The following is a 24,213-nucleotide window of genomic DNA, read 5'->3' on the forward strand; positions in this document are numbered from 1 at the left end:
CTGCAGCTATCAGCACAATTGCAGCTCACTGCAACCTCAAACTCCTGGGCTCAAGCAGTCCTCCTGCCTCAGCCTCCCAAGTAACTGGGACTACAGGCATGTACCACCATGCCCAGAATTTTTTTTTTTTTTTTGAGACAGGGTCTTATTATATTGTCCAGGCTGGTCTTGAAATCCTTGAAATTATATGTAAGATATTACTCAATAAAGTTTGTTTTTTTTTTTTTTAAACTCCAAAACCCGCCGAGTGCAGTGGCTCACGCCTGTAATCCCAGCACTTTGGGAGGCAGAGGCGGGCGGATCACGAGGTCAGGAGATCGAGACCATCCTGGCTAACACGGTGAAACCCCGTCTCTACTAAAAATACAAAAAATTAGCTGGGCGTGGTGGCAGGTGCCTGTAGTCCCAGCTACTCAGGAGGCTGAGGCAGGAGAATCACTTGAACCCGGGAGGCGGAGCTTGCAGCGAGCCGAAATAGCGCCACTGCACTCCAGCCTGGGCAAAAGAGTGAGACTCCGTCTCAAAAAAAAAAAAAAAAAAAAAAACTGGGCTGGGCGCACTGGCTCACCCCTGTAATCCCAGCACTTTGGGAGGCCAAGGCAGGCGGATCACCTGAGGTCATGAGTTCAAGACCAGCCTGGCCAATATGGTAAAACCCCGTCTCTATTAAAAATATAAAAATTAGCCAGGCATGGTGGTGGGCCCTTGTAGTCCCAGCTACTCAGGAGGCTGAGGCAGGAGAATCACTTGAACCCGGGAGACGGAGGCTGCAGTGAGCCAAGATCATGCCACTGCACTCCAGCCTGCGCGACAGAGCAAGACTCCGTATCAAAAAAAAAAAAAAAAACTGTTCCAGAAAATAATGGGAAAAACCACCCTCCTCATTTTCTAAGACTAGTATAATAATACCACACTAAAACTGGATACAGACGGCACAAGAAGAGATCAAAAACCAAAAGTATAATGAACATGGATACCAAAATCCCAAATAAAAGATTAGTAAACTAAATCTAATAATTTATTATATAAATGACCTAAAATGCTTATCCAGGAATACAAGCAAGAATTGTTCAACGTTACAAAATCTGTTAATGTCATATACCATACGAATAAAGGGGAAGCAAAATTTTAAAAAATAAAGATTAGGCTGGGCGTGGTGGCTCACGCCTGTGGTCCCAGCACTTTGGGAGGCCGAGGCGGGCAGATCACGAGGTCAGGAGATCGAGACCATCCTGGCCAACATGGTGAAGCCCCGTCTCTACTAAAAATAGAAAAAAATAGCCAGGCATGGTGGCAGGCGCCTGTTACTTGGGAGGCTGAGGCAGGAGAATGGCGCGAACCCAGGAGTTGGAGCTTGCAGTGAGCCGAGATGGGCCGCTGCACTCCAGCCTGGGCGACAGGGCGAGACTCCGTCTCAAAAAATAAAAATAAAAATAAATAAATAAAGATTAAAGGGGAAAATACGCATGGTCAATTAATTACATGCCTGAAAGCATTAAATTCAACATTACTCAGGCTGAAAAAAAAAAACTTCCAGCAAACAAGGAATAGGCACGAACTTCTTTAATCTGATTAAACACATCTACCATGATCCTATGATAAACATCATACTTAATGGTGAAATCTCGGATGTGTTCCTGTTAAAGTCAAACAACAAACTATGGAAGGCTGCTATCATCACTATCATTTAACATCTTGCTGCTATGATCCTAGTCAATGAACACAGAAGGGAAAATGGGAAGGAAAGAAAAAAAGGAAGGAAGAAAGCAAAAGAAATGAGAAGCAGAAGATTGGAAAGGAAGAGGCAAAATAGTTGTTTGCAGATACATGATGGTCTATGTAGAAAATCCAAAAGAACCATTAAAATGAACATGAAAATGGAAAAAGGTTTCTGTGTAAAACCAGATACAAGACTCAATAGCGATAAAGACTCATGTACCCATTACACATGGCGGCTTTTGCTTCCTCTATCTTCCCACCCTTTTCCCCCTTCATATTATCTCCTTTTTCTTCCTACTGCATATAATCGCAGAATCTTCATATTATCTTGAAGCAAATCACAACATATCATTTTATTCATAAGTGTAGGTATATAATCTCTAAGAAATAAGAACTCTTAAAAAACAAAATTACAATATCATTTTCACATCTAAAATGTTAACAAAGATTCTTTAATATCAAATAACCAATCAATGTTCAAACTTCCAACAATCTCATAAATGTCATAAATCTTTTTTAAGCAGTCTGCTTTTGTTTTCGAACTATATAAAATCCATATACTGAATTTGGTTAACAACAATATTCCTTCATCCCAGCAATAACCAAAGAGAAAAAATATATATAAAAAGATCCGGCCATGTGCAGTGGCTCACGCCTGTTATCCCAGCACTTTAGGAGGCCGAGGTGAGCAGATCACCTGAGGTCAGGAATTCAAGACCAGCCTGGCCAAAATGACAAAACCCCATCTCTACTAAAACATACAAAAATTCCAGGCATGGTGGTGGGCGTCTGTAATCCCAGCTACTCGGGAGGCTGAGGTAGGGAGAACTGCTTGAGCCTGGGAGGCGGAGGTTGCAGTGAGCCCAAATCGCTCTACTGCACTTCAGCCTGGGTGACACAGCAACACTTCATCTCAAAAAAAAAAAAAAAAAAGATCCATTCATAGAAGCAACAAAAACTAGACAGTACTTAGGAATAAATCTAATAGATAATATGCAAAATCTTTATGGAAATTATAAAACAACACTAAAGTTCATAAAGTAAAATATGAATAAGTATAAAGATAGGCCGGGCGCGGTGGCTCACGCTTGTAATCCCAGCACTTTGGGAGGCCGAGGCGGGCGGATCACGAGGTCAGGAGATCGAGACCATCCTGGCTAACACAGTGAAACCCTGTCTCTACTAAAAATACAAAAAATTAGCCGGGCGAGGTGGCGGGCGCCTGTAGTCCCAGCTACTCAGGAGGCTGAGCCAGGAGAATGGCGTGAATCCTGGGGGCGGAGCCTGCAGTGAGCCGAGATTGCGCCACTGCACTCCAGCCTGGGCGACAGCGAGACTCCATCTCAAGAAAAAAAAAAAAAAAAAAATACAAAAAATTTGCCTAGCATGATGGTATGTGCTGGTAGTCCCATCTGCTCAGAAGGCTGAGGTGAGAGGATCACCTGAGCCTGGAAGTCAAGGCTGCAATGAGTTGTAACTGCACTGCTACACTCCAGCCTAGGCAACAGAGTGAGACGTATCAAAAAAAAAAAAAAAAAAAAAAAAAAAGGCCAGGCATGGTGGCTCACGCTTGTAATCCCAGCACTTTGGGAAGCCGAGGAGGGCAAATCACAAGGTCAGGAGTTCGAGACCATCCTGGCCAACACAGTGAAACCCTGTCTCTACTAAAAATACAAAAATTAGCTGGGTGTAGTGGCGGGCGCCTGTAGTCCCACCTACTCGGGAGGCTGAGGCAGGAGAATTGCTTGAACCCAGGAGGCAGAGGTTGCAGTGAGCCGAGACCATGCCACTGCACTCCAGACTGGGCGACAGAGCAAGACTCTGTCCCAAACAAAAAAAAAGAACAGAAAAAAATACCAGAGTATAATGCATGTATTAAGGTTAAATACTACTTCATAAAATTTATGTTTCAGTTAAATTTATGTAGGTCAGGTATGGTGACTCATGCCTGTAACCCCAGCATTTTGGGAGGCCAAGGCAGGAGGATCACCTGAGCCCAGGAATTCGAGACCAGCCTTGGCAACATAGTGAGACCTCATCTCTACTAAAAATTTAAAAATTAATCAGGCATGTGGCCGGGCACAGTGGCTCACGCCTATAATCCCAGCACTTTGGGAGGCCAAGGCGGGCAGATCAAGAGGTCAATCCTGGCTAACACAGTGAAACCCCGTCTCTACTAAAATTACAAAAAATTAGCTGGGAAGCTGAGGCAGGAGAATGGCGTGAACCCGGGAGGTGGAGCTTGCAGTGAGCTGAGATTGTGCCACTGCACTCCAGCCTGGGTGACAGAGCAAGACTCCGTCTCAAAAAAAATAAATAATTAATTAATCAGGCATGGTGGCATGTGCCTGTGGTCCCAGCTGAAGCAGGAGGACTGCTTAAGCCAAGGGAGGTCAAAGCTGCAATGAGCTCTGTTCCCATCACCACAATCCAACCTGAGCAACAGAGTGAGACCTTGTCTCGAAAAATAAAAATAGGCCGGGTGCCATGGATCTGGCCTGTGGTCCCGGCACTCGGGAGGCCGAGTTGGGCGGATCGCCTGAAGTCAGGAGTTTGACCAGTTTCACCAGCCTGGCCAACATGGTGAAACGCCAGCTCTACTAGAAATAAATAAAAAAAAAAAATAGCCAGGCATGGTGGCGCACACCTATAATCCACATACTCAGGAGGCTGAGGCACGAGAATCACTTGAACCTGGGAGGTGGAGATTGCAGCGAGCCAAGACCATGCCCCTACATTACAGCCTGGGCAACAAAGTGAGACGCTGTCTCGACACCATTTCAAAAAAATAATAATAAAAACAAAATAAAAATAAATTTTTATGTACATATGGGTGAGTACCACGCTGGATTTAAAATACATTTCTTACTGTAGGTTGTGGTCAAAAGCCTCTGCCCAAGTAAAAGTCTGTGTATGTGCACAAAGAGACATTCACAGCAACACTGTGTCTCAGGTGAAAAACTGGAATTTAAGCACCCATTAAAAAAAATACAATAAAAAATAAAAAATAAATAAATGGGCCAGGAGTGGTGGCCCACACCTGTAATCCCAGCAATTTGGGAGGCCGAGGTGGGTGGATCACCTGAGGTCACAAATTTGAGACCAGCCTGGCCAAAATGGTGAAACCCCGTCTCCACTAAAGATACATAAATTAGGCCGGGCGCGGTGGCTCATGCCTGTAATCCCAGCACTTTGGGAGGCCAAGAAGGGTGGATCATGAGGTCAGGAGATCGCAACCATCCTGGCTAACACAGTGAAACCCCGTCTCTACTAAAAAAATACAAAAAAAAATAGCTGGGCATGGTGGTAGGTGCCTGTAATCCCAGCTACTTGGGAGGCTGAGGCAGGAGAATGGCGTGAACCCAGAAGACGGAGCTTGCAGTGAGCAGAGATCGAGCCACTGCACTCCAGCCTGGGCGACTGAGCGAGACTCCGTCTCAAAAAAAAAAAAAAAACGACAAAAAAACCATAAATTAGCCGGGCAAGGTGGTGGGCACCTGTTATCCCAGCTACTCGGGGGGCGGAGGCAGGAGAACTACTTGAACCCAGGAGGCGGATGTTGCAATGATCCAAGATTGTGCCACCACACTCCAGCCTGGGTGACAGAGCTAGATGCTATCACAAATAAACAAAGAAACAAACAAATGGCCATTAGTAAGGGACTAGATAAACAAAATGTGGTATATTCATACAATAAAACTCTATACAGAAGTTGAGATGTAGTCCCAGATACATGGAGGGCTAAGGCAGGAGGATCACTTGAGCCCAGGAGTTGGAGGCCACAGTGAACTATGATTGTGCCATTACACTCCAGCCTGAGCAATAGAGTAAGACCCTATCTCAGGGGTGGGCGAGGTGGGTGCAGAGTTAAGTATGGGCAAACCACAAAAACATACTGAATATAAAAAACAAAGATACAGAAGAAAAACAAGCTGTATGATACTACTTATACTATATATATATATACACACAGTATATAATATATATATATATATACACAGTATATAATATATACATATATATATACACACACACACATATATATATACTGAAACCAAAAAAGGAACTAATTATAGATAATACAAATAGCCCAAAAACAGGCCGGGCTTGGTGGCTCACGCCTGTAATCCCAGCACTTTGGGAGGCCAAGGCGGGCAGATCATCTGAGGTCAGGAGTTGGAGACCAGCCTGGCCAACATGGTGAAACCCCGTCTCTACTAAAAATACAAAAAATTGGCAGGGCGTCATGGTGCTCGCCTCAGGAGGCTGAGGCAGAGGAATCGCTTGAACCCAGGAGGCAAAGACTGCAGTGAGCCGAGATCACACCACTGCACACCAGCCTGAATGAAAGAGCAAGACTCGTCTCGAAAAAAAAAAAAAGCCCAAAAACAACTGTGTTGAAAGTGTACCTAATTACCTAATTATTTTTTCTTTTTTCTTTTTTTTTTTTTTTGAGACAGAGTCTCGCTCATTCACCCAGGCTGGAGTGCAGTGGCGCAATCTTGGCTCACTGCAGCCTCCACCTCCCAGGTTCAAGTGATTCTCCTGCCTCAGCCTCCTGAGTAGCTAGGACTACCAGCGTACACCACCATGCCCGGCTACTTTTTATATTTTTAGTAAAGATGGGGTTTCACTATGTTGGCCAGGCTGGTCTTGAACTCCTGACCTCGTGATCTGCCCACCTCAGCCTCCTAAAGTGCTGGGATTATAGGCGTTGAGCCACCACGACTGGCCAAGTGTACCTAATTCTTTTTTTTTTTTTTTTTTTTTTTTTTTGAGACCAAGTCTCGCTCTGTTGCCCAGGCTGGAGTGCAGTGGCGCAATCTTGGCTCACTGCAACCTCCACCTCCTGGGTTCAAGCAATTCTCCTGGCTCAGCCTCCCAAGAAGCTGGGATTACAGGCATGCACCACCATGCCTGGCTAATTTTTTGTATTTTTAGTAGAAACGGGGTTTCACCACTTTAGCCAGGCTGGTCTCAAACTCCAGACCTCAGGTGATCCACTCACCTCGGCCTCCCAAAGTGTTGGGATTACAGGCATGAGCCACCACGCCCAGCCAAGTGTACCTAATTCTAATAGCAAAGACAGTTTTCTATACCAATTGCTTCCATGCCTCTCTTCTCCTGTATTATCTTCCTACACCTGAAGAGCTGATCAATCTATTTTGAAAGAATCTCAAGAAGGGTTAAACTCTTCCTTCTTTAACTCAAAAAGGAATTAGCCAGGCATGGTGGCACACATCTGCAATACCAGCTACTCAGGAGGCTTAGGCACGAGAACTGCTTGAACCTGGGAGGCGGAGGCTGCAGTGAGCCAAGATCTGCCTGGGTGACAGAGCGAGTCTCTGTCTAAAAAAAAAAACAACACTTAAAGAGGTATAAGTTCTGAAAACCCCACCCTCACCTTGAGCACCAACAAATTCTAGGATGCCCTCAACCACAACAATCACTTCACAGTCTATAAGGTCTTTCCCTACATATTCTATCATTTGATTCTCAGAATAACCCTATGAGGTCAATATTACCAATACCCACATTTACAGATAAGCTAATGCACAAAGCAGCTAATTACCAGCCAGAGGTCACAAGTCATTGACACAGTTGGGACTATAACCCCTCAGCTTCTGAACCTAATCACCCTGACAGTGTGCCCTTATGTGATGTCTGTATTTAAACATACAACATCATGCCCAGAAAACAGGATGGGGTGTTCACAACATGTGAGCTGCTCCAATCAAACCCCTTTTTTTTCACTATTCCATCCCTGATCTTTCCTCTTTTTTCAGACAGGCAGCCAAGAGCAAGAGAGCTGCCACTATTAACTCTTCCCTTCCCTGTAGCCATTCCTGCTTCTTTTTCCCAGAACTCTTTCAGATGAACAGGCAAAAGGGGGAAACAAATATCAACAGGGGGTTACAGGACAGTCACCCTGACACTGGGATCCCTGCAGCAAAGAGAAAAGACTGACGTTTCCTCCCATCTTCCAAGAGTCAGGGAGTAGAAAAACACCACAAAAAAAGCCTAAGCTACCACTCTATCAGTGCTGGCAAAAATCCTTTACTGAAGGGCTTTAATTAACAGAAAAAGGTAAAAGTACCAGTTTTTTAAACGGTCCCGGGCTTCCAACTGGGCTCCCACTTCAAAGCTGATTCCTCGTCTGTTAGGTGGATGCTTTGTCATTTTCAGTCATCAACGGGGCTGCCTTTATTCTCCTGAAAAAGCCAATTAAATATTTATGAAACTTAGGCAAAGTCCACCCAGAGTGTAGCATCATTCACTACACATAAAAAAACAAACAGACATTATTCAAAACACAAAGCTCCATGAAACCCTGTTGGTGTCCTCATTCTAACACAGGTGTGCCTTCCACTGGTTCCTACTCCTCCACCGTGCAGCTTCCTGTGGTTTCTGGACTGAGAAGACCCTCCCTCAACACTGCTTACCAAAGACTCACCTACAAGGGCCACCCCTCAGAACTACAAAAAAACAACGGTTTTCGCAGTTAAATTCAGTCATCTGCTGATGCATTATTCAACAAATATTTGCTCAACGACTATTGAAGGAAACAGTCAAGACCAAAAGTGACACAGTTCCTGTCCTCAAGAACCCTTCAGTCTACCGGGGAAACACAAAAATTTAGCCAGTAAACTGATAAATAAAATAACTGCAAACTGTAATTGCAATGAAATTTAAAGAGTTACAAAGGAAGCAAACAAATGCCAAGCACAGTAATGTATGCCTATAGTCCCGGCTACTTGGAAGGCAGAGCCAGGTTGTTTCTTTGAGCCCAGGAGTTCAAGACCAGCCTCGGAAACACAGCGAACCCTCGTCTCTTAAAAACAAAAAAAATTAAAAACGAAGCAAACAAAAGCTGAGATACTAACACTTGGTCCTACTTTTGGAAGGCTGTACAAGGTCTGTTTATACTTTCTTTTTTTTTTTTTTGAGACAGAGTCATATTCTGTCACCCAGGCTGAGTGCAGTGGTACCATCTCAGCTCACTGTATCCTCCACCTCCCAGGTTCAAGCAATTCTGGAGCCTAGGCCTCCTGAGTAGCTGAGATTACAGGTGCGTGCCACCACACCCAGCTAATTTTTGTATTTTGAGTAGAGATTGGGTTTCACCATGTTGGCCAGGCTGGTATCAAACACTTGACCTCAAGTGATCTGCCCACATCAACCTCCCAAAGTGCTGATATTATAGGCGTGAACCACTGCGCCCAGAATTGTCTATACTTTCTTTGATCTATGTATATTTCCTACTTCTTTTTTTATTTGTTGGTTTGTTTTTTGAGAAGGAGTCTCGCTCTTGTTGCCCAGGCTGGAGTGCAATGGCACAATCTCGGCTCACTACAACCTCTGCTTCTCGGGTTCAAGTGATTCTCCTGCCTCAGCCTCCCAAGTAGCTGGGATTACAGGCGCCTGCCACCACGCCCAGCTATATTTCCTACTTCTTGAGTCCATTCTGATCATTTGTATTTTCCTATAAGTTTTACCCAGATTTTCTTTTTTTAATCATAGAACAATAAAACAGTAAAACTATTCTCGTTTAATTCCTTTAATTGCTTTTGAATCTGAAGTCACAATTTGAATCTCTCCTTTCTCAATCCTTCTTGTGTATTTGTGCTGCAATGAATAAAATTTATATTTCTGATCAGAACCAAACAGTAAAGCCAATTTCCTTTTGATGGAAAAAAAGGGTGTACTGGATTAGGCCATTTACAAGAAAAATGGCCCCCATAAAAGAACACTTCCGGCTGGGTGTGGTGACTCAAGCCTGCAATCCCAACACTTTGGGAGGCCGAGGCAGGCGGATCATGAGGTCAGGAGTTCGAGACCAGTCTGGCCAACATAGTGAAACCCCATCTCTACTAAAAATACAAAATTAGCTGGGCACGGTGGCGGGCACCTGTAATCCCACCTACTTAGGAGGCTGAGGCAGGAGAATAGCTTGAACCTGGGAGGCAGAGGTTGCAGTGAGCCAAGATCACACCACTGCACTCCAGCCTGGGTGACAGAGCAAGACTCCGTCTCGAAAAAGAAAAAAAAAAAAGAACACTTCTTGGGATCACTGAGGTAATTAATCTATTAATCTGCAGAGTCCTAAATGCTATCAGAGGAGCTAGTGGTGGTTCTGATGGACATGTAGCCACTCTGAGCTCTAAGGGCACTTGAACAGACCACTTCCTTACAGCAGACTTACCCCAGCCTAACTCCTTCCTCCCACCAAACTCTGGACTTTTTAAAATTTTTTTTAGACAGGGTCTCATTCTGTTGTCCAGGCTGGAATGCAGTGGCGCTATCATAGCTCACTGCAGCCTCAAACTCCTGGGCTCAAGCAATACTCCTGCCTCAGCCTCCCGAGTAGCTGGAATCACAGGCATGCATCAGCACACCCAGCTTTTTTTTCTTTTTTTGCAGAGACAGCATCTGTGTTCCTAGGCTGGTCTCAAACTCCTGAGTTCAAGCAATCCTCCCGCCTGGGCCTCCCAAAGTGCTGGGATTATGGGATTACAGGAACGAGCCACTGCATCCAGCCCTATACTTTGGCTCTTGACAGCCTACACTGCCCAAGCGATGCCAGAGCACTGCCAGAGAAATGCCTGCCTCCTACCAGAACACTTTCTCTGCAATAAATGAATATGGAAAAAAATCACAGGAGTACTCATATCTAATGTTTAATAGCAGCACATTTTATGAAGAATTTGCTTGCAATATATTACATAAAAAGGCAGGATACAAAATTGTACCACATGGAGCTCACATTAAAACTCATACACAGCCAGATGAGGTGGCTCAGGCTTATAATCCCAGCTACTGAAAAGGCTGAGGCAGGAGGATCGCTTGAGCCCAGGAGGTCGAGACTGCAGTGAGCTATGATTGTGCTACTGTACTCCAGTCTGAGTGACAGAGCAAGAACCTGTCTCTTAAAAAAAAAAAAAAAAAAAGGCCAGGGGTGGTGGCTCATGCCTATAATCCCAGAACTTCAGGAGGCCGAGGCTGCCGGATCACCTGAGGTCAGGAGTTTGAGACCAGCCTAACCAACATGGAGAAACCCCGTCTCTACTAAAAATACAAAATTAGCCGGGCATGGTGGCACATGCCTATAATTCCAGCTACTTGGGAGGCTGAGGCAGGAGAATCACTTGAACCCAGGAGGTGGAGGTTCCAGTGAGCCAAGATCGCACCATTACATTCTAGCCTGGGCAACAAGCGTGAAACTCTGTCTCAAAAAAAAAAGGAGGTGGGGGGGAGAAAAGAAAAGAAAAAAACTCGTATGAATTTATTTTTTTGGAGACAAGATCTTGCTCACTCTGTCACTCAGGCTGGTCTATAGTGGCTCAAACCCGGATCACTGTAGCCTCGACCTCCTGGGCTCATGTGATCCTCCCTACTCAGCCTCCCAAGCACCTGGGACTACAGGTGCAAGCCACCACACCCAGCTGATTTGTTCTTTGGTAGAGACAGGGTCTTGCTATGTTTGTCTGGGCTGGTCTCAAACTCCCAGGTTCAAGTGATCCTCCTGACTCAGCCTCCCAAAGTGCTGGAATTAGAGGCATGAGCCATGGTATCCAGCCACTGATTCTTTTTGTAAAGACAGGAAGAAAAAAATAAGTTACAGGTTATTGGCGATTGTTCCTTTCTTCTTAAATACTTTCCTAAATTTTAGTTTTTCACAATGAAAATTTTTCATAAGTGTATAATGTGAAGGATTATACATGTGAAGGACAATAAGCTATCTATTAAACAACCCATTCCAGGCTGGGCGCAGTGGCTCATGCCTGTAGTCCCAGCACTTTGGGAGGCCGAGGTGGGAGGATCACAAGGTCAAGAGATCGAGACAATCCTAGCCAACATGGTGAAACCCCGTCTCTACTAAAAATACAAAAATTAGCTGGGCGTGGTGGCATGCACCTGTAGTCCCAGCTACTCAGGAGGCTGAGGCAAAAAAATCACTTGAACCTGGCAGGCAGAGGTTGCAGTGAGCTGAGATCATGCCACCACATTCCAGCCTGGCAACAGAGCGAGACTCCGTCTTAAAAAAAAAAAAAAATTCGGAAGGGCTGATATTGGGAAACACATAAAGCAAAGCAAACTGAGGCAGAAACGGTTGACAGCTGTAATTAAGGAATATGAAACTTAATAAACTGAAAAGCTGTGTTGGCAAGAGTGTTCTAACTGTTTGGACCCTAGGAAAGGAAGTGTCAGAGGTTTGACAGCCTTTACCAAACATTCTCTAAGAAAATGAGATATCAAATCTGACATACACATGGCCGGGCGTGGCACCAGTAATCACAGCACTTTGGGAGGCCGAGGCAGCTGATCACTCGAAGTCAGGAGTTCCAGACCAGCCTGGCCAACATGGTAAAATCCTGTCTTTACTAAAATTACAAAAATTAGCCAGGCATGGTGGTGCGCGCCTGCAATCCCAGATACTCAGGAAGCTGAGGCGTGAGAATTGCTTGAACCCAGGAGGTGGGAGTTTCAGTGAGCCAAGATCAAGCCACTGCACTCCTACCTGGGTGACAGAACAAGACTCTGTCTCAAAAAAAAAAAAAAAATCTGACATACAGGTATAACCCAATCAGTAGAAAGGTCTTCATTTTGGCTTGCCTGAAATACCACATCAAATTTTTTTTTTTTTTGTATTTTTAGTAGAGACAGGGTCTCACTATGTTAGCCAGGATGGTCTCGATCTCCTGACCTCGTGATCCGCCCACCTCGGCCTCCCAAAGTGCTGGGATTACAAGCGTGAGCTACCGCGCCCGGCCAATACCACGTCAAATTATCTTGTTCTCTGACTTCATTCACACCAAGTAATATTCTGATTATTAATTTCCCCTCCCAGATTATATAAAAAGGTGATGCCCAACAAGAAAGCAGGATGAAACTTAACACTCACTGAGCTGCTATTATTTGTCAGGCTCTATGTAGCCTGACAGTCTTCTTTTACCAAAGTAACGGAGTTTAATGTAATGGGGTTAAATGCTTGGCCTTGAATCCCCAGCCCCACTCATCATTAACTGAATGAATTTATATAAATTATTTAACCCCTTATTAGCTGAATGAATTTGTGTAAATTATTTTCCTCTCTGTAAAATAGGGATGGTGATAATAATAATATCTATCTCCAGGCAGTGGATGTGAGGATTAAAATACATAATCCATTTGAAGAGCTCAGGACTGGCACAAAGTAAGAACTACATAGTTAGTAGCTGTTAATAACTATGTTATATCACAGATGAGGAAACTAGGCTTAAAGTATCTTGGTTAAAGTTCAGGTGCTAAGTGACAGGCCCCAGAACAAAAGCCCAGGTTGGCCTGACTTCTGAATTAATTGTTTCTTCATTACTTTCCCCCAGGCACCCCAGGAGGCCTTCCATTAAAATGCAGGAGTGAGGGAGCAAGGCAGTGAATGAATGAAGATGAGCAAATTATTCCCAAAAGCTCAAGAAAACCAATTCCTCTTGAGGCTGAATCCTCAGAATTCTTGCTACGTATGAACTAAAACGTGTTTCATTGTAACTCTGATCCACCTGTTTGAAGTTTCACTCTCTGGTATCACACAGAACACAAAACTGGCCTTCCCATCCCATTACCAGTTTCCCCTCCACCCCTCTGAGGTGGCAGAGTTTGTTTTTAAATTCACATTAATTCACCCAACAAACCACTAACAAGTATTATCAGTAAGTCACTATGCTGGAAATGCTGAAAATTAGGAATCCAACTCAGTTCCAGCTCTAGTCCACCCAGCAAGGCAAACGCAAACACTGAGAAGACATGAATGAGCTCTAGCAAAGGGTGAGGGGAGGAGCAGAGGGGAAATCATCTTAAAGTATCTATTTAAATTGACAATATCTACTAAAGAATAAAAAAGAGTTCAATACAGAAGCAGGAATTTCAGAAAAATTACATAAATAGTACATTTTTACTTCTTTCATTTAGTTTTAAACACAATTTTTCTGAAGATGCAATAGGGCTAAAGATTCCGTAGCTTTTAACTTTTCTTCAGGGCCTTGGCTTTTTCTTCCAAAAATCACCAGCTTCCAGAAAAAGAGGAAAAGGGAACATGTTCAATATGGACATGGAGAGAATTTAAAAAACTCATGCAATCTGTATTCACATAGGATTCCATTTTAAAAGACCTTGGCAGGATTTCAAATTACTCCTTTACATTCAAATTTCCCTACAATGGGAACTCCCTGCTACACAGGAGACACAGGGCCTAGTTTATTTCCTTAAATACAGTATTCGTCAATGTCCCCTGCATCAATGACAATGAAAGCTTGAAATGCACTGTGCAGCACAGTTTAAAGGGCACTTTCACAAACGACAAACTGGGAGAAAATAACTGCAACCCATATGACAAAGAGCTAACTTCCATTATTAACAAAGAGTGCATACAAACCAAGGACAAAAAAGTCAAACAACTTACTCTTTTTTTTTTTTTTTTTTTTGAGATGGAGTCTCGCTCTGTCGCCCAGGCTGGAGTGCAATGGCATGATCTCAGCTCACTGCAACCTCTGCCTCCCGGGTTCAAGCGATTCTCCTGCCTCAGCCTCCCGAGTAGCTGGGATTACAGGCATGCACCACCACGCCCAGCTAATTTGGTATTTTTAGTAAAGACGGGGTTTCTCCATGTTGGTCAGGCTGGTTTTGAACTTCCGACCTCAGGTGATCCACCCGCCTCAGCCGCCCAAAGTGCTGGGATTTTGGATTATGGGCGTGAACCACCGCGCCTGGCACAACTTACTTTAAAATGCGCAAAGTGGGCCAGGCACGATGGCTCACGCCTATAATCCCAGCAATTTGGGAGGCTGAGGAGGATGGATCACCTGAGGTCAGGAGTTCAAGACCAGCCTCACCAACATGGAGAAACCCCACCTCTACTAAAAATACCAAATTAGTGGGCGTGGTGGTGCATGCCTGTAATCCCAGCTACTCGGGAGGCTGAGGCAGGAGAATCGCTTGAACCCGGGAGGCGGAGGTTGCGGTGAGCTGAGATCACGTCATTGCCCTCCAGCCCGGGCAACAAGAGCGAGACTCCGTCTCAAAAAAAAAAAAAAAAGCGCAAACTGTAAGAACTGACAGATTTGGAGGTCGAGTACAGATACAAAGGTCTAATGAACATGTGATAATATATACACATAACATCACCCTAAATTAAACGAAATGCAAATTAAAATAACAAATTTTTCACTTCTCAAATTTGGCAAAAATTTGAAGGTAGTGTTAGCAGGGATGAGGAGAAAAGACCATGCTCAAATGCTTCTACCAAAAGCATAAACTAGAAAAGCTTTCTAGAGGCAATTTGGCACCACCTACAAAAACATACTCTCTGCCCAACAATCCCACAGCCAGTAACTTATAATGAAGACATACCCTCAAAGCCTAGCAAATTATCTATAACAACAATTAATAGAGCTTTGCAATTTCTGCAACCAAAACATACATCAAAAGTGGATTGTGTCTCAGCCACTCGGGAGGCTGAGGTGGGATTCTTTGAGCCCAGGAGTTTGAGGCTGCAATAAGCTACAATCATGCCACTACAGCTATTAAAAGGAACGATGGGCCAGGCACAGTGGCTCACGCCTGTAATCCCAGCACTTTGGGAGGCTATGGTAGGTGGATTGCTTGAGCTCAGGAGTTCAAGATCAGCCTGGACAACATGGTGAAATCCCATCTCTACAAAAAAATACAAAAAAATTAGCCGGGCATGGTAGCGCGTGTCTGTAGTCCCAACTACTTGGGAGGCTGAGGTAGGAGGATGGTTTGAGCCCAGAAGGAAGAGGTCACAGTCAGCGGAGATTGTACCACAGCACTCTAGCCTGGGCAACAGAGCCAGACCTGTCTCAAAAAAAAAAAAAAGGCCAGGTGCAGTGGCTCACGCCTGTAATCCCAGCACTATGGGAGGCCGAGGCAAGTGGATCGCCTGAGGTCAGGTGTTCGAGACCAGCCAGGGCAACATGGTGAAACCCCATCTCTACTAGAAATACAAAAATTAGCCGGGCGTGGTGGCAGGCACCTGTAATCCCAGGTACTCAGGAGGCTGAGGCAGGACCGAATCGCTTGAACCCGGGAGGCGGAGGTTGCAGTGAGCTGACATCACACCACTGCAAACCAGTCTGGGTGACAGAGCAAGATTACATCTCAAAAAAAAAAAAAAAACCAAAAAACAAAAAACAAAAACAAAAAAAAACCACCACAGAAGTAATTATCAGCAAGAATTATTTAGAAGGTAAAATTTTATTTTATTCTGGTGGTGGGGTTGCTTCTTTATGTTTCTTCATGTTTTCTTTTTTTTTTTTGAGACAGGGTCTCACTCTGTCACCCAGACTGGAGTGCAGTGGCACGATCTCAGCTCACTGTAACCTCCACCTCCTAGGCTCAAGCAATTCTCCAGCCTCAGTCTCCTGAGTAGCTATGATTACAGGCATATGCCACTACTGCCCAGCTAATTTTTGTATTTTTAGTAGAGACAGAGTTTCACCATGTTGGCCAGGCTGGTCTTGAATTCCTGACCTCAAATGATCCAGCCACCTTGGCCTACCAAAGTGCTGGGATTACAGGCATGAGCCACCATGCCCAGCCCATATTTTTTTAAATGTTATTTAAATATGCAAATTTTTGGCCAGGTACACTGGCTCATGCCTATAATCCCAGCACTTTGGGAGGCTGAGTATAGGCCCATGCCTGTAATCCCAGCATTTTGGGAGGCCAAGGGGCAGGCAGCTTGAGTCTACGAGTTCAAGACCAGCCTGGGCAACTTGGTGAAATCTCATCTCTACAAAAAATCCAAAAAAAACCTGCAAATTTTTTAAATGCAAGAATTTAATTCTTATACTATTTTACTATTTACTGGATCTTCACAACTGCCAGATGACATAATTAGGACTAATATAATGTTACCATGGTATACAAGTAAAATTAAGTTACAGGGAGGAAACTGACATGCAGAGGTGCTAGCCAATTTCAAGGTCCTCCGAGGCAGGAGAAATCCCTCTTACCAAAAGTAACAGGATGTCCACAGAAGTAGACAAAGTACTTCTCAAAGGTCCTTCCTCTTTCTCTGACCAAAGTCGTTGCTATGCTTATATTTATATCTTTAGATATAAACATAACTTGAATACAGGAAGATAAAGCAAACCGGATGCTTTTCAAATGTGTCAGAATTATCACACCGTTATGTAACAAGCAGAAATACTTAATTATTTAGAAAAGACAAAACCTAACACTGGTCCAGCTGCAGGGAAACAGGTACACCAGAACACCTCCTGGGGTCCTGACCATGGCCATCTTTTTATACCTTAATCTGGAAGCAAAGAACAAGCTGTGGAACTGCTTATACTCTTGGACTCAGCCATTTCAGGATTTCAAGCTGAAGAATACAGTCCAGGATAAAAATAAATCATTTGTGAAAATGAGAAAAACCAATAGCTCTTTACATAAGATTCTGGGCAAACTGGATGTAGTTCATCCATTAAAAAACAAGAGAATAATCAAAATTCAATACAGTAGGACTACATTATAAACTTAACAAATATGTAATAAATTAAATAAAGAATGCTATTAAGCTACTACTATGATAAAGATATAAACTAACCTTACAAAAAGAGAGTAGATGTAAAATACCCTTATGCAAACTAACGAAACCCACATAAAAAAAAATTTATAGTCCGGGCGCGGTGGCTCACGCCTGCAATCCCAGCACTTTGAGAGGCCAAGGCAGGCGGATCATGAGGTCAAGAGATCGAGACCATCTAGGTAAACATAGCGAAACCCCGTCTCCACTAAAAAAATACAAAAATTAGCTGGGTATGGTGGTGTGCACCTGCAGTCCCAGCTACTCAGGAGGCTGAGGCAGAACAATCACTTGAACCCTGGAGGTGGAGGTTGCAGTGAGTTGAGATCGCACGACTGCACTCCAGCCTGGGCGACAGAGTGAGACTGTCTCAAAAAAAAAATTTATAATAATTAACCTTACATATATTAACTAATTTAATTCTTACAAAAATCACAGAAGTACTATATTAATCCCCATTATAAAGATAAGGAAAAAGAAAGTTAAGGACACTCACATAGTAAGGAGCTGAGCCAGCAATCGAACCTCAGCCCAGTAGCTCCTGAGTTGATTCTTACCCCAACTTTATTTACAAGCTACATTGTTGAGCTCTTTCTTCACTTATGATATGGGGATAATGGCCCCTATCGTGGGTGCTATGAGAATTAAATGAGAAAGGTCTGCAAAACCCCTATTAAAATGTCTAACACAAAGTAGGTAGTCAGCTGGGCACAGTGGCTCACACCTATAATCCCAGCACTTTGGGAGGGCAAAGTGGGCAGATCACTCAAGGTCAGGAATTCGAGACCAGCCTGGCCAACGTGGTGAAACCCTGTCTCTACTAAAAAAATACAAAAATCAGCCAGGCGTCATGGCACACACCTATAATCCCAGCTACTCAGGAGGGTGAGGCAGAAGAAATTGCTTGAACCAGGAGATGAAGGTTGCAGTGAGCCAAGATGTCGCCACTGCATTCCAGCCCAGGCATCAGAGTGAGATTCGTCTCAAAAAAAAAAAAGTAGGTACTCAATAAATGATAGCAGATTTTTCTTTTCTTTTTTTTTTTTTTTTTTTAGACAGAGTCTCGCTCTGTCCCCAGGCTGCAGTGCAATGGTGCAATCTCAGCTCACTGAAACCTCCTCCTCCTGGGTTCAAGTGATTTTCCTGCCTCAGCCTCCCAAGTAGCTGGGATTACAGGAGCACACTACCACACCCAGCTAATTTTTGTATTTTTAGTAGAGACAGGGTATTGCCATGTTGGCCAGCTGGTCTCAGGTGATTTGCCCGCCTCAGCTTCCCAAAGTGCTGAGATTACAGGCATGAGACACTGCACCCACGTTTTCTGAATTCATATCACATTTACAGTTAATGTTGTACTGACAAAGACTCTGGGTTTTATTTTGGGAGAGGCAAAAGAGTACTGTCGCTATAGTAACTGGAAGTCTTGCCCTCAGCAATCCCTTTGTGCTCAGGGAAAAGAGGGACAACAAAGAATTAAAAGTGATAGATGGGTATGGAACAAGATCTTTCAGTGAATCAGCTCTGGGACAGGGGTAGAGGGAAATAAACTCTGGAACTTTCGAGGAAAAAAGTCTCTGGGACTCCCAAGTTATAAAATGCCAACCACCAGAAACTACAGAGCAGGCTTTGGGATAATCTAATGGTGCTTACCACAAGGCTTGGATTCAACCTCCATTAAAGGGTGACAGTGCCTTTTAACTCAATCCAACCACTTTAAATTGAGGGACACTTCAGGTGAAAGACCAGCTTAAATCTTTATGCCCCCCTCATTCAAGAAATATTCACTGAGTGCCTGCTGTGTGCCAGGTACTGGAGACAGATAATGGGAGGACAAGGTACCTGGACCCTGTTCTCTACTGAGGAAGGCAGCTAAGAAACAAGATAAGCACATATATAAGGGTCATTTTTTTTTTTTTAGACGCAGTTTCGCTCTTGTTGCCCAGGCTGGAGTGCAGTGGCACGATCTCGGCTCACTGCAACCTCCATCTCCCAGGTTCAAGCGATTCTCCTGCTTCAGCCTCCTGGTAGCTGGGATTACAGGTATGTGCCACCACGCCCGGCTAATTTTTGTATTTTTAGTAAAGAAGGGGTTTCTCCATGTTGGTCAGGCTGGTCTCGAACTCCCGACCTCAGGTGATCCACCCACCTCGGCCTCCCAAAGTGCTGAGATTACAGGTGTGAGCCACTGCGCCTGGCCTTTTTTTTTTTTTTTTTTTTTTTTTTTTTTTTTTTTTTGACACAGAGTCCCGCTCTTGTCGCCCAGCCTGGAGTGCAAGGTGTGATCTTGGCTCTCTGCAACCTCCGCCTCCCAGGTTCAAGCATCTCCTGCCTCACCCTCCCCAGTAGCTGGGATTACAGGCGTGCACCACCACGCCTGGCTAATTTTTGTATTTTTAGTAGAGACAGTGTTTCTCCATGTTGGCCAGGCTGGTCTCGAACTCCTGACCTCTGGTGATCCACCCACCTCGGTCTCCCAAAGTGCTGGGATTACAGGCATGAGCCACTGCGCCGCACGAGCATATAAAGATCATTTCTCACAGAGATAAGTAATTGTGGGAAAAACAACAAAATAACGTGAACCAGCGACATGGGAAGGACTATTTTAGATACGGCTGTTAGAAAGGACTCTCAAGACGGGCGCGGTGGCTCACGCCTGTACTCCCATCGCTTTGGGAGGTCGAGGCAGGCGGATCACCTGAGGTCAGGAGTTCGAGACCAGCCTAGCCAATATGGTGAAACCCCGTCTCTACTAAAAATACAGAAAATTAGGCCAGGCGCGGTGGCTCACGCTTGTAATCCCAGCACTTTGGGAGGCCGAGGCGGGCGGATCACGAGGTCAGGAGATCGAGACCACGGTGAAACCCCGTCTCTACTAAAAATACAAAAAAAAAAAATTAGCCGGGCGTGGTGGCGGGCGCCTGTAGTCCCAGCTACTCGGAGAGGCTGAGGCAGGAGAATGGCGTGAACCCGGGAGGCGGAGCTTGCAGTGAGCCGAGATCGCGCCACTGCACTCCAGCCTGGGTGACAGAGCGAGACTCCGTCTCAAAAAAAAAAAAAAAAAACAAAAATACAAAAATTAGCCAGGCTTGGTGGTGGGCGCCTGTAGTCCCACCTACTTGGGAGGCTGAGGCAGGAGAATTGCTTGAACCCAGGAGGTGGAGGTTGCAGTGAGCCGAGATCGTGCCACTGCACTCCAGCCTAGGTGACAGAGAGAGACTCTGTCTCAAAAAAAAAAAAAGAAAAAGAAAGGACTCTCCGAGGAACTGAGGTCTGAACAGAGAACTAGATGACAAGAAGGAGATCTAAAGGAAGTGACTTCTAAGCAAAGGGAACGACTAGAGGCAAAGAATCTGGCAGAAAGGAGCTTTCCCCACACACAGCCTGAGCCTAGAAGGTTGAGACTTCCCGCAGCCCATGCTGCTGTCCCAGGAAAGCATAAACAATTTTAGCTTGTCCAGTGATACCTGGGTCTCCCAGGAAGAAGCCTCCAAGAGGACCTTTTGCCAAAGTTCTGCCGTGGAGAAAGGCCACGGAGTGCCTAGGGATAGGTGCACAGACAGGTTTTAGACTCAGATTCTAACCAATTCTGGCTCCAGGCATTGTTGGCTGAGTGACAACAAGAAAAATCACTGAGCCTGTTTGCCCAGCTGTAAAATGGGATCAACAGCCCCAATTTCCTAGGGTTGTTGTGAAGAATAAGTGAGCTAATGGATGTCAAGTGCTTAGCATAGCAAACTCTAAATGGTACTGGTGATGGCAATGGTGGTATACTAGCAAAAAGGACATCAGACACAAAGAATTCCAGTCAATATTATTAAAAATTAACAAATAATATCCAATACACTAAAGTGCATAAAGAGCGTATCTTTAGTCCTAGGGAAGTGACAAATTGATTCAAGTGGGACCTCTTCCCAGGTCACACTAAAAGAAAGGGAATTAGTCCCTTTTACTTGACAAGGTAGGGAAGGAGGGAGGAAAGGCAGAAGAGGTAAGGAGGAAGAAAAAGAAAGGAAGGAAGGAGGGGAAGGTAAGAATGAAAAGAGGGAAGAGGCCAGGCATGGTGGCTCACGCCTGTAATCCCAACACTATGGGAGGTCAAGGAAGGCAGATCACCAGAGTTCAGCAGTTTGAGACCAGCCTGGCCAACATGGTGAAACCCCGTCTCTACTAAAAATACAAAAAATTAGCCAGGCATGGTGGCAGGTGTCTGTAATCCCAGTTACTCAAGAGGCTGAGGCAGGAGAATTGCTTGAGCCCAGAAGGCGGAGGTTGCAATAAGCCGTGATCGAGCCACTGCACTCCAGCCCGGCGACAGAGCAAGACTCTGTCTCAAAAAAAAAAAAAAGAGTGAAGAAAGAAAGAGGCCTCAAAACTTCCCCCACTTTCTTCGCAGATACTTGAAATGCTTTCTCCAAGAGTCAAGCTTTTCCTTCCATAATTAAAATGCAAAGAGACAGCAAAAATGAGTTGAGTTTACTCATTCCAAACTACTGAGAATGAGTCGATTAAATCAGTGGATTTTCCCAGAAGCAATGGAAAGGGCCCGTGCCAGGGTTGGCCCTAAAATGTATCTGCTGTATGACCTTTGGCATATTACTCAATTTCACTGAGCTAATCATCTTACCCTTACAAGTTCCTTCTCCTTTTGTCCCCATCAAAGAATAAGGCCTCAAGATTGGCAAGTGTGCCATATTAGAAAAATGGGCACTTCCCTTACCTCCTTCTCCCTCCCTCATCTCCCACACTCGGACACCATTTTCTAGGACCTGCTTCTAAGTCTCGGCCATTGCCAAGTGGATGCCCAGTTCAGCCCTGCATCAGTTCTAATCTTGATTACTCCAATAGCTCTTGACAGAGCTCCAAGCCTCCAGCTACACCTTCCCCAGATCCAAATCAATACTGTCTCATGAGATGACATCTTCTCAGTGGTTATTTTATGACAAATACTATTCTAAGATATATATATATACACTTCTAAGATATACATATATACTTCTAAGATATATATATACTATATATATATACACACTATCCTAAGATATACATATACACTATTCTAAGATATATATGTATATACTATTCTAAGATATATACATATATATATAAAACTATATCAGCCCATTTAGTGTCTACCTCTTAGGTTTGTAATGAGGATTATTCCCATTTTATGGATGTGAAAACTGAGGTTCACAAAGTAAGTTTCCCAAATACCAAGGCTAGCCAGGTATTGGGACAAGGAATCGAACCGAGGTAAGGCTGACTCCAGTTAATTACACCGTTGCTAATCTTCATCACTGCTACTACAGTGATATTTCTAAAATGTATGTATGATCATAAGATTTCTATTTTAAAACAGCTCAGGCCAGGCGCAGTGGCTCACGCCTGTAATCCCAACACTTTGGGAGGCCGAGGCAGGTGGATCACAAGGTCAGGAGTTCAAGACCAGCCTGGCCAACATGGTGAAACCTCGCCTCTACTAAAAATACAAAAATTAGCCGGGAATGGTGGCACACGCCTGTAATTCCAGCTACTCAGGAGGCTGAGGCAGGAGAATCGCTTGAACCCAGGAGGCAGAGGTTGCAGTGAGCCAAGATCGCGCCACTGCAGTCCAGCCTGGGCAACACAGCAAGGCTCTGTCTCAAAAAACAAAAACAAAACAAAACAAAAAAAACAATTTAGTGGCTCCCCTACAGAACCATATTCAAAGTACTCAGTGCAGCATTTGGGCCATTAGTGAGTTGGCCATTAGTGAGTTAGCCATTATAACCAAGCCAAAAGAAACTCTCTTTTGGAGCTTAAAAGGAGAGAAGCAGGCAAGCTTTAGCAGAGAGGCTGTGGGACACACTGGTTATGAGCCAGAACTCTGGAATAAGAGTGCCTGAGTTTGGACCCCAGCCCCACCACTTTCCAGATCAACTTGCACAAGTCATTTCCTCTCTGAGCTTCAGGCTCCCCATCTGTAAAATGAGGATATCACCAGCACCTACTTCAAACCATCGTATAGGTGTTGTGAAGATAAAAGTTACTTAACACAGGCCAGGCCCGGTGGCTCACACCTGTAATCCCAGCACTTTGGGAGGCTGAGGCAGGCAGATCACCTGAGGTCAGGAGTTTGAGACCAGCCTTGTCAACATGGTGAAATCCCGCCTCTAATAAAAACACAAGAATTAGCCAGGCATGGTGGCATGCGCCTGTAATCCCACCTACAGGGGAGGCTGAGGAAGGAGAATCGCTTGAACCCAAAAGGCAGAGGTTGCAGTGAGCCGGGATCACACCATTGCACTCCAGCCGGGATGAGAGAGCGAGACTCCGTCAAAAAAAAAAAAAAGTTATTTAGCAGAGCATGGCACACAATAAGCCTGCAGGGTTATTACTGTTCTTGCTGGGCAAGGTGGCTCATGCCTGTAATTCTAGCATTTTGGGAGGCAGAGGCGGGCGGATCACCTGAGGTCAGGAATTCAAGACCAGCCTGGCCAATGTGGTGAAAACCCATCTCTACTAAACACACAAAAAATTAGCTGGGCAGGCCGGGCGCAATGGCTCACGCTTGTAATCCCAGCACTTTGGGAGGCTGAGGCAGGAGGATCACAAGGTCAGGAGATCGAGACCAGCCTAGCCAACGTGGTGAAACCCTGTCTCTACTAAAAATACAAAAAATTAGCCAGGCGTGGTGGCAGGCGCCTGTAGTCCCAGCTACTCGGAGAGGCTGAGGCAGGAGAATGGCGTGAACCTGGGAGGCGGAGCTTGCAGTGAGCCGAGACTGCGCCACTGCACTCCAGCCTGGGCAACAGAGCAAGACTCCGTCTCAAAAAAAAAAAAAAAAAAAAATTAGCTGGGCATGATGACAGATGCCTGTAATCCCAGCTACTCAGGAGGCTGAGGCAGGAGAATTGCCTGAACCTGGGAGGCGG

General features: G+C 44.7%; 1 protein-coding gene across 4 annotated transcripts in view; it reads right to left on the reverse strand.

The window, feature by feature from the left end:
* The window catches only part of PHF20 (PHD finger protein 20), a 182,233-nt gene that overhangs the window by 138,684 nt on the left and 19,336 nt on the right, over positions 1-24,213 (reverse strand). For all 4 annotated transcript variants that reach the window (XM_055266200.2, XM_063633691.1, XM_063633692.1 and 1 more), the window contains one exon: positions 7,817-7,931. In XM_055266200.2, the coding sequence (XP_055122175.1) occupies positions 7,817-7,899 (83 nt within the window). In that variant the 5' untranslated portion in view covers positions 7,900-7,931. The remainder of the gene's footprint in view (positions 1-7,816; positions 7,932-24,213) is intronic.

Source organism: Symphalangus syndactylus, chromosome 24 (assembly GCF_028878055.3).
Source record: "Symphalangus syndactylus isolate Jambi chromosome 24, NHGRI_mSymSyn1-v2.1_pri, whole genome shotgun sequence".
Lineage (NCBI taxonomy): Eukaryota > Metazoa > Chordata > Mammalia > Primates > Hylobatidae > Symphalangus > Symphalangus syndactylus.